This window comes from Adiantum capillus-veneris, chromosome 13 (genome assembly GCF_014529385.1).
Source record: "Adiantum capillus-veneris isolate H3 chromosome 13, ASM1452938v2, whole genome shotgun sequence".
Lineage (NCBI taxonomy): Eukaryota > Viridiplantae > Streptophyta > Polypodiopsida > Polypodiales > Pteridaceae > Adiantum > Adiantum capillus-veneris.
The window spans coordinates 107,196,435-107,207,823 of NC_140943.1; the positions used below are offsets into that span (position 1 = coordinate 107,196,435).

Sequence of the window (11,389 nt, forward strand, 5' to 3'; positions counted from 1 at the left end):
TAGGGAGGTTATCAAAGCATATGAATACAAGTACCTTATTGCTCTCACCCTTTTCTTCAAATTGCCACTTTGCAATAACAGCTTTTCAATGGGCAAACAATCTTTCCTTTAGTTTCTCATTCCAAAGGGAGTTTTTTTCAAGGCATCAATCTTTTGTTGTAACTTCTCATGCTTGATCCGGATAGCTTGCATTTCTTGCAGTGATGTAGCGAGTTTTCCCGTTGCAATGCCTCCTTGTTTAGCTTGAATGGACTCGCTTTCTTTTAGTGAGATTGCTAGCTTTTCAATGACAACTTGCTTTTTCTTGACTTCCTCTTCTAAAGATTTCATTCTTCTAGACATGTCTCCCAATTGATTTGCCAAGATGGAAGCATGGCCAGCAAAGAAAGATGACTCGTTTTCCAAGTGTTTGATGTAGCCCAACAATCCATTATGGCCCTGTCCTGAGTATTCCAAGAGAGAGGATATACTATTGAAGGGTGGTTTCTTGCCGGTCCTCTTGTCTATGGGGTACAAAGAGCCATCACACCAAAGTGATAAGCATTTTCTTCTGTTAGCTCTCATCCTTTCCATCTCAGTAGTTGACCAACACTTTCGTCCTCCTGGCATTGCGTATTCCCTTGGGAGTTTTGCATGCACTATGTAAACCACATATTGAGAGCTTGCATCATCCATGACTGAGTGTCGGCTAATGAGAGTGAATGAGCTGATGTTTCTTCGTGATTGTTGTTCAAGATGAGGGGTAGATTCTGCCCTTTCCCTTGTGTGTGCAGAGTGGCAGCTCACAATTGCTTTAATTCAAACATTTGTTGCCCTTGCCTTGCCAAGCTGATTGTATTGCCACCCAAGCTAGAGAGAGAGAGAGAGAGAGAGAGAGAGGCTATCCACGTTCTGAAGTTTATACTTCTACTCTGAATTAGTTGTTGTTGTTTCTACCCTCTGTGTACAGCTTGAGTTGTTGCCCATGCATTGCAAATGGTTATCAAAAATTCGTAGCTTTCAATCTCCATCAAAATTTCAAATTGGGAGAAGAATTGAACTTTACGCGCTCTTTGGATACAACTAAGACTAATCATGAAAAAGATCCACGCTTGCACATTTTCTTTTACATAACGAGCTTTCATATCCTATAAAGTTCCCTTTTTTATTCAAATGACTTACTAGAGATAGGAGAAACGTTTTTATGATGAGGATTTTTATTTTCAAAATGTGGATTCAAGGAAGTAGACAAAGAAAGCCCCTTAGAGGGCCCTTTCCTTCCTAGCCCCCTAATGATCTCGAGAATCTGGAAGGATATGTACAAGCACACACTTGAGGACAACTGTTTAGAATCCAGAGGGATGTTGGTAAATGGACTATTTTCTTATTTTTTGAGTAAATTTGATTTATTGAAATTAGGATGTTTAAATGTATACACTTGACTATAAAAGCTAGGAAATGTAGATCTATTGGAATTGATAAAATCCATCAGGAACGGATAACTCTGATGTGTCATATGATGGATGACATTTAGCATCACGAAGGAGTTGTACCGTGAGTTCGATGGAAGAGACCAAAAAATGGGTATCCCTGATGCGTCACATGATGGGTGGTGGGAGCGCCGGATAGGGAATATTCCATTGCTCTAGGAGGAAATCCAAACTGGAAAAGGAAATACGCGTAAAGGCGCACACACAAGAATAAAGATGGGTTTTGAGAAGCTTTTTATAAAAAGCGGAACATTTTTTAAGTGCTTTTTGGGAAATGAGATGCCTTTTCGTAAGGAATCCACGTCCACATAGCATTTGTGCCCGAGGATTGCATCCAGGGACACCTGCAAAGTGTCGTGTGTAGCATTGGTTTTTAGCTCACTAAGTTTTTATTGTTTTTAAGAGGTTCACATTTTTAATATTAAGTGACCAATCGCCCACTTAATTAGTGGGCAGCCACTTTATAAAATTAAAGCAATACTTTTTTTTAAATACCAGCGCTCCCATATGGTTGAAAATCAATGTGCGATCTCTCTCTCTCTCTCTCTCTCTCTCTCTCTCTCTCTCTCTCTCTCTCTCTCTCTCTCTCTCTCTCTCTCTCTCTCTCTCTCTCTCTCTCTCTCTCTTGCTATTCTAGTGGCCCCACCCTGTGCTATTGTTGTGGGAAGCTCGCCCTCTATTCCTGCTAGCTCAGGAGGCCTATACAAGCAGCCATCACCTCATTCTCTCCCATCAGTTCTGCCCGCCGCTAGCACAAGGAGTCCATACCGTCGAGAATTCGTAAGTGATCGTGTGAAGCCATCGTGCGAAGGTCCCTTTTCTGCACTTGGAGTGACATGTTGTCAACCCTCACGGCTCACGGACACCCCATCACGTACGACGGACGTGTATTATGTATTTGGTAGAGTCAGGTACCGGGCTTGTCGGACCAATAGGAAAAGGGTAAGAGTGATCGCCGATGAGAGGCGCACTCTAACTGGGACATTCAAGGGATTAGTTGGCTAAGCATGGGCGCCCAAGTGTGAATGGGGTGAGCTCATATAAAAGCCAACTAAACCTAAAATTCACACATTCTCTCACTTGTGCAATAGAAGAGTGCTCTTGCTCCATCTCCATCTCCATCTTCTTCTTCTTCACCTCCGTGTGTGTGTGTGTATGTGAGAGAGAGAGAGAGAGAGGGAGAGTGTGTGTGCGATCGAGCATTACGAAGGCACGACGGCGGCGAAGCAGTTGAGCGCGGCACGATTGCAGCTTCTTCTTCATCGCGGCGAGGAATCCACTGCGAAGGCGAGCGTAGAGCGGTGAGTGACACACCCTTTACTCTCTTGAGCTTGCTAGTTTAGGCTTGTTGTGTGCTTGGAGCCATTTGTGGCTCGCACACGATGTATCGGCAAGTCCTTTGCTTCGACAGTGCGGTAAGGAGCGCACACATGTAAAGCTTGTGAATACGCTCTACAAGTTGTCATTTTTGTGTTTGTGTTTTTTGCAAATACTTCATCTCAAAGAAGGAGTAAGGAGGCCTTGGCCTATGCTCGGGAATTCCAAAAACGGAATCCAATGGTCTGCGGAGTTTCATGCTCCGAGTATAGAAAGAAAAGAAATCGAGGGCTCGTCTCTCAAAATTTCCCACACAGGAAGGAATTGACCATGGAGTCTAAGATTTAGTATGGAAGGGTTTCTCTGGTTCTTACGCTTGTAAAAAGATTCTCCCTAGTAAAGTTCTCTTTAAGGGTGGGACCAACCCATCTTCTGGTCCCCAATACTGTGTCGATCTGTTCACAAAGGGAAGGCCTCTCTCCAGGTGCAATTGTGGGCTTATGCAAGACATTGAGAGGGGTGAGAGAATTCATTATGAGATTGCTAGTCAAGGGTTGCTACACATAGCACACCTAATGCAAAGGGATGGCCTCTATTCAATTGTGGCCTTACGCAAGACATTGACATGGGTGAGATAATTCATGACGAGATTGCCAGCTATCACAAACTATTAGAGAAATATGTTGTACTTGGTGGTGCTTTGGTCGATATGTATGCCAAATTTGGTGCCCTCATGGAAAAGCAAAAAGTTCTTGTTGGGTATCCTCTATGGAATGCCATCGCTTTGAATCTGTTGATTGTAGAGGATATGCTCATCATGGTTGTGGCAAGGAAGCTCTGGGCTATTTTAACCTAATGCAAAGGGAATGTGTAGAAGGCGAGGACAATCCCAGCAGGCGGGAATTGTCCCTTAGAAGGCCGAACAGATGGATCGGTCATGCCAGCAGTAATTATCGCAGGTAGTTACTGCAGTAACTCCTGGGAGCTATAAATAGGACCCGCTACATTGTAATTGGGCTTCTTGGTTATTCTTAGCTTCTTAGTAGTTCAAATGATTCCTCATTTCTTGGCTTAGTTGCTTGTCTTTTGGCTTTAGCTTTCTCAGGTTATGAGCTCTTTGCCTCTAGCTTCACTCTGTAATCATTACTTCTATAATCATTTGAGCTTAAACCCATTACACATTGTACTGGTTGTCCTTGAACTATTAATCTGAATCTGCAAATACTCTTTGCAGTATGTCTCTCGTCTCAGTATAATATTCCAATTCAGTTAACTATTTCAATCCATTCAGTTCTCTATTCCAGTTTCACTAACTAAACTGATGACATAACTAGTAGCTTTAAATTCTAACACTGGAATCAGATGTCTAAAGAGATCAGCTCAAATTTCATTTTGGCGATCATGGTGGTTAGAGTTGTACGCACTTCGACCAGAAAACTCAAGGCTTTTAGATTGGAATATTCAGACAACATGGGTGATGAGGACATCATCTGCGAGCTAGATAAGATAAAGTAAGGGAAATTATCAATTAGAAGTTATGTTGAGAAAATCAAGGAGTTAACCAGGCAGTTGCAAGAGCCACCATCAGAAAAGTGGTTACGAGCATGGTTTTTAAATGGGTTTCACAGTAAGAAGCTCAGAGAACAGGAGGTGCATGCACCAACAAAGAAATTTAATGATTTGGTGCGGCGAGCTCTAAGCTTGAATAGCAGGCTAAGAAGGAGAGAAGTCACAAGAAGAGGAGGTCTAGTAGTAGCAGTTCTTCCACTGAGAATTCTGATTCCAGTGAGACCTCCAGTAGCTCTGAAAGCATCTCAGATGAAAAGAGCAAAGACAAGGCCAAGAAGGGGTCTTGGTCCAGAAAGATTGATGAAATGCCCAGCAGACTGCTGAAATCAGTCAGACCAGACAACCAGTTAGGAGAATGGAAACCTGGTGTTCAAGGTGCAAATCTAAAGATCATGTTTCCAATGAGTGTCCACAGTGTATCTATTGCAAAGCATATGGTCATTTATGGAATAATTGTGGTATTCGCATTCATCACTTCAAGAAGGGAAAGGATTTGTTTGTAGTGGCATTTACCAATGTTGAACCAGCCAGAGCGGAGACAACCACTTTACCCCAAGAGGAGAAATCAGGTACCATTGGTACTGGTATTGAGCGCGGTAGGTACCAGGGAGGTACTGGCCAAGGCTGGGGTCGTGGTAAATTTCAAAATCGAAGCTTTAACTGTTATACTTGTGGCAAGTATGGGCATTTTGCGGCTCAGTGTCCGAAGCACCTAGCACTGCGGCTACTAAGGTCAAAGCCCCAGAGCCAATTCCAGTACGGCAATTACGAGCAGTAAAGGGGTAGTCATTGAGGAAATCCCAGATGAGCCGATAAAACCAATCAGCCTTGAAAGTAGCAAATGGGCTCAGTAGAGAGAGGTATGGAAGGCAAAGGGCAAAGAGAAGGTAGTCGATGAATGGCAAGAGCAGAGAGAACTGGCGGCTAAGATCACAGAAGATCTAGCCAAGAAGCTACCATAGTAGCCAACAAGTTCTGATGCCCGAGTCATTTAGAAGGTACCAGCCTAGTCTTCTGGGAAGACACAACCAGATTAGTCAGTGCCTGGGATTCTTGAGACTATGTTGGCTGCAGTTCAAGGACTGGTGGAGGAACTAGGAACTAGGCATAGTAGGTACCAGAATAGAGGAGTGGCATTGTGTAGATAGTCTCGATTCTTCAAGTTCTGATAATAACTATGATCAAGAGAGAGATAAGAAATTCATGTTAAGATCTGTGAAAGAATTTAGAAATTGACAGTTGAACTAGATGACATCAGAAAAACCTTGCCTGAAGCAGCTAAATTCATTAGACAATGAAAGAAGGCTGAAGCGGAAGCCAGAGCAGTTGTCAAAGATGATGAAGTGCTGGTGATCCAAGTAGACTGCAAGGTTAGGAAATAGTGGGAGCCTCTATCCGGAGTCATACTAGATGGAGGGGCAGAAGTAAACATCCTGGGGGCACACCTTCAGCAAAGAATGGGTATTATAAATCTGAAACCAGCACCCTTCAAAATTTGAATGGCCGATCATCGAGTTGTGCAGGCAGTTGGGATGATAGAAAGTATGCAGATAAAGGTGGGAAAAGAAAAGTGCAAGGCGCGTATGGGATGCTACTAGGGTGCCCATGGTTGCGAACGGCACAGGCTGTTAACGACTATGCCAGTCAAACTCTGACAATACATGGCACCAGTAGAAGAATTCAAATCCAGACGAACAACACTAGAAGCTCGGAAAGGCACTGCGACCAGAGGAGATTTGCCAGAAGTATGGGGTAAAGAAGATTGAGAGGATGCTGGCAGAGATTTTTCCATTGGCTGAGAATAGACCTAAATGCAGTATTATTTGACAAAGATCAGGCTGAAAAGCAAAGGAAGCAATTTCCAGGTCAGTTCACTAAACTAAATTCTAGGGAACGACCATTTCAACTAAATGGAAGGCCAGAGAAACCAGTCGACTCTAAAGAAGAATTCTCAAATTTTAGTACACTGGCGGCCTCTGAACAAGCACACTCAGAGGAAGTTACTGACGTTCATAATAACAATTCAGAACTAAGCCATCCTGGGATTATGCTGAGGAGTCAACCAAAAGGAAGGGAGGTGGGCCTAACTGGTTGCTTCTAGATGATCAGGAAATCAAAGAATGGAACCTGGGTTCTAAGGAAAATCCTAGATTGATCAAAGTCAACAAGCATCTAAACCCAGGAATGAAAGAAAAAGCCCGACACATGTTCCAGAAGTACAAAGACATATTTTCATGGGAACATACTGATCTAAAAGGAGTAGATCCAGAGGTCTGTCAACATAGAATACCTCTAAAACCAGATGCTAGACCAGTGCGACTGCAACGGTATAGAATGAATCCAAATTATGCTAAGAAGGTCAAAGAAGAGATCAATAACCTTTTGAAGGCTGGATTTATCACTAAAGTCGCCAGTAGTGACTGGTGATTTCCTATTGTGGTAGTGCCCAAGAAAAATGGAAAGCTCAGAGTTTGTGTAGATTATTGAAAGTTGAATGCTCATACCATCAAGGATCCTTTTCCATTACCTTTTACGGACATGCTTCTTGATAAAATTGCAAGCCACGAGATGCATAGCTTTATGAATGGCTATAGTGGTTGTAATCAGCTACAGATTGCTCCTGAAGATTGGAGTAAAACTACTTTTATTACAGAATGGGGAGCATTCATGTATCTGGTTATGTCGTTTGGTCTTTGCAATGCTCCAGCGACATTCCAAAGATGTATGATGGAGATATTTAGTGAATTTCTCCACCGATTTCTCGCCATCTTTATGGACGACTTCACTGTCTATTCAACTGAGGAGAAGCATTTGCTCTTTCTGGAGATGGTTTTCCAACATTGTAAGGAAAAGCGGATCTGTCTAAACCCGTTTAAACTTGTTTCCTTGGTCTTGAAAGGACAACTACTGGGACATACAGTGTCCAGGAATGGCATAGAGATGGCCAACGATAAGATCTAGTGTGTCCAGCAAGCTAAGGCACCACGCACAGCATCAGAGTTAAGTTCATTCTTGGGATATATCAATTTTTATAGAAGATTTTTTCATATGTTTGCTTCCAAGGCATTACCTTTGTATGAGCTCACAAAGAAGAACAGCAAGTTCATTTGGACTACCAAATGTGAGGAGAGTTTTCGAGTTTTGAAGAATGTCATTATCAGTGAGCCAGTACTTCAACAACCGAGTAGGGATGTTATTTTTCATGTGCATGTTGATGCTTCAGGACTAGCAATGGGAGCAATATTGGCTCAACCAGAAGGGAGGAATGATTATCCAGTGTATTTTGCCAGTCAAAGATTTAGTACGGCTGAACAAGGATATACCACTACGGCTGAACAAGGATATACCACTACGGAGAGAGAAGCCTTAGGAATGGTTTTCAGTGCTACTAAATTTCGGCACTATTTGCTAGGCAAGCTATTTCATTTTTATGTGGATCATCATGCATTAGTATTTTTTATTAACAAAGTCATTATTTAAGGGAGACTGATCAGATGGATGATGTGCTGATGGAGTTTGAATTCTGAATATTTTATAAGCCCGATAAAACCCATTGTGGTGCTGATTTCCTATCTAGGAGTACTGATGGCTACTCCAAAGTATCCTTGAGAGATGAGCCAGTGGACGCAAAGTTGTTTCAGGTAACAACTGAGGAAAACACTGATCCAGAATGGTATGATGTATATATGTTCCTTTCTAAAGGAGGATTCTCAAAAAACTGGACTCAGAATCAGAAGAAGGCTCTCGTTATTAGAGTCTGAAGTTCACCATCATAGGAGGATTGCTCTATAGACTGGGAGTAGACAGGGTTCTTCGAAGGTGTGTGCCAATGGAAGGGAGAATGCAAGTTATTCTTAGGCACATGATGGGGATTCTGGAGGACATTTCTCCACTGATATTACTTACAAGAATATTTTGCAAACTGGATTGCGGTGGCAAACTTTAATATCTTATGTTAGAAGCTTTTGCAAAACATGTGTTATATACCAGAGGATGGGTAGACCAACAACAACTGATACGACTCCTCTTACTCCAGTTCACCACTGGGAGTATTTATGAAATGGGGTCTGGATTTCATGGGTCCATTCAAGAAAATCACTCCAAGGAAGAACCGGTATATATTGATGGCCACTTGTTATGTCACCAAATGGGTGGAGGCCAAGGCTCTTCCAGATAACACCGCAAAGCCCACTGCTATATTCCTACTTGAAAATATCATATGTCGATATGGATGTCTTGTGGAGATTGTGTTTGATCAAGGGACACACTTTATTAATGATAGTATGGATATTCTGATGGAAATGCTCTTTGTTAAGCACCGAAAATCAACGCCATATTATCCCAGGTGCAATGGGCAAGCAAAGAGCAGTAATAAAACCATCAAGACCATTCTCACCAAGATTGTGCAAAAGGAGCCACACCAATGGGATCTTAAGCTCCAGACTGCTCTATGGGCCTACAGGATAGCTTATAAAGTCACTATTGGACTAACATCGTTCAGAATGCTATATGGTACTGAAGTTGTAGTGCCTATGGAATTTGTGATTCCCAGTCTCAAGATGGCGGTAGAGTATGGATTGGATTTCAATCACAATCTTAAAAATAGAATGGTGGAATTAGCACAGCTGGATGAGTTAAGACAACGTGCTATGTTGGAAGAGGAAATTGTTCAGCAAAGAAGAAAACACTGGCATGACAGACGAATCAAAGTTAGGGAGTTTCAGAAGGGCGACTTGGTTCTGCTCTATCATTCCAAATTGGGCCCTAAGAAACCAAATTTGAAGATAGCTTGGGCCGGTGTGTATGAGGTCGATTGGGTGTTTTGCAATGGCACAGTAAGGTTGAAGGATTTATCCGGATTACTGTTTCCAGGTGTTTATAATGGGCCAAATTATTCTAATGAGAAAGAGACATCCAAAGAAGAAGATACTGGCATTCCAAGAACTGATGGCCATACTGGCATTCTGAGAACTGATGGCCAAGGAAATTCAAAATCAGCTATTCTTAATATTTTTCATATACAATGAGTACAAGATCCAGTCAAGGTGTCAGAAAAGTCTCGGCACGACAAAACAGTGCCAGTGGCAGAGACAGTATCGTATCCGAGCTAGTATCAGTTTTTATGGGGAAAGGACCAGTAGGACTGCATGTGACAATCATTAAAAGGAACATGGGGAGTATTAGCCAATGCATGTATGCCACGTCGCTGACGGTGCACAAAACTCTAGGAATGGTAAGTAGTGGAGCTTTTATGGCACGAACGCGTATAACAATAAGGCGAGTGGGTATTCTTCCTCATAAATCTCCTACGGGACACCTTCCTGTTGTTACACATTTGCCATTGCCAAGCTTTGAGGCTTCTTCACTACAACCACAAACCTCCTCGTCCGAAGAATCTATTGATCACTATATATCCCTACTTGACACACCTGGAGGCTGGCTACGGCTTTGACTATCCAAGTAAGTCTTCTTCCTCTACAGACTTACTGTCCTCACAGTGCATGGGTAGAAGAAAAATGTCGGAGAAGATGCAGGATACCATAGACGAAACTTCGGCAATCATCACCGCTCTTAAAGCTTCTCTACCACTTAATCCCGTAGTAAGCTACAACAGTATGTGTTCATTGAACAAGCTAAAGCGTTGCTGCAACTGTGGGATTTGCATGTGGTGGTGCAAGCTACAAGAATTGATTTTGACACAACTATAATCAAGCAGGTTCTTGATTCCTTCAATGCCAAGGATGGCAGTGCTGTAGTCAATGGTATGAAAGTCACAGCTACTCCTAACAGTATTGCTTATGCTTTCAAAATGCTCAATGAACCAAAGCCGACCACAACAACTGCATAATAGATTAGTGCGGCTCTCAATAAAATGAAGCAGCCAAGAAAAAATGCAAGGCTAGTGCAGAAGGGGTTTCAGCAGGCATGGGTGTCCCCGCAGCTTACAGGTTTGTGGTTGAAGCTGTTAGCCTGAAAAACAACCCCACGTATGTGTCAAAAAAGTTGTTTGCTATGTTGCTTGCAAAAAGATTAGATGCTACAACTCCAATCAACTTATGTCATATCTTATTGCATAATGTGCTCCAACAAACTACCAAGTTGAAATCTCATAATGTTTTCAAAACTTGGTACGTCTTGCAATTTCTTTATTGGGCAATTACTCTAGATGCTCATTATCAGGTACGGATGGCTTGGAGTCAGAAGCCCATTCCTAAAACTAACATGTCAAGTTATCTTCAGATGAAGAAGCTCCAGGTAATCAGTTGGCTTTAACTCGACAAAAGAGAAAGGCTACACATGTGGTGGACAATAGTTCAAAGAAACCGAAGGCTACATTGGCCAAAAGCAGAGCTGGGACCAGCCAGAAAGTAGAGCAGATTCTAGCAGACACCATTGCTGGGAAGGACCAACAAGAAAGGTCCAGTGCTGATCAGCTGGCGGTTCATACTGACAAGGGAAAGGGTCCAGAACCTGCTAGTCCAGCCAGCAAAATTCCTATTCCTTTCAGTGAATTGGCTTTATCCTTAGCCAAAAAGGACAGACTGTAGCAGTTACAAAATCACCCTCTCAAAGAACGACTAATTCTTTAGAAACCTGACTTTGCAACATTACCATACATGGCTCCTCTTACGTTTATGAGCCAATTCCCTCTGACCCAACAACGGTAATGAATGGTTGCTCGGTACTTATCCAATCATCATGGAATACAATTGTCAATGCTTTGGGACAAATGATGGATGCCTCAGCTTCCACTGATGAAGTGTCTAAGCTAAAAAAAGAAATGGGAAACAGCCAACAGCAAGTTCAAAAATTGAAGCAGGATATAGAGGCACAATATTACTGAAAACCAGTTAGTCTCTAGACAATTCAGGCATTGGAAGTAAAGCTGTCAAAGCTTGAAACAGAGAATAGGCAATTAACTGAAGACAAGGTAGAGGCTATGAGAAATGTTGACAGACTTGAGACTATGCTGAGAATGAAGAGGGTCGATTTCAACGCGTTGTTGACTAGCCACACTGCATTGAAAGCTTCTC

General features: G+C 42.4%; 1 protein-coding gene across 1 annotated transcript; it reads left to right on the forward strand.

Annotated features, from left to right (window-relative positions):
* The first annotated feature begins 8,638 nt into the window (after positions 1 to 8,638).
* On the forward strand, positions 8,639 to 9,382 carry LOC147444596 (uncharacterized). Its single transcript, XM_086528123.1, has one exon. It carries the CDS (start codon positions 8,639 to 8,641, stop codon positions 9,380 to 9,382), a length of 744 nt encoding a protein of 247 aa, XP_086384249.1.
* The last annotated feature ends 2,007 nt before the right edge of the window (positions 9,383 to 11,389 follow it).

What these genes read in the sequence shown, in the direction of transcription:
- LOC147444596 (XM_086528123.1), top strand. Translation starts at nt 8,639, where the DNA reads ATGGATATTCTGATGGAAATGCTCTTTGTTAAGCACCGAAAATCAACG.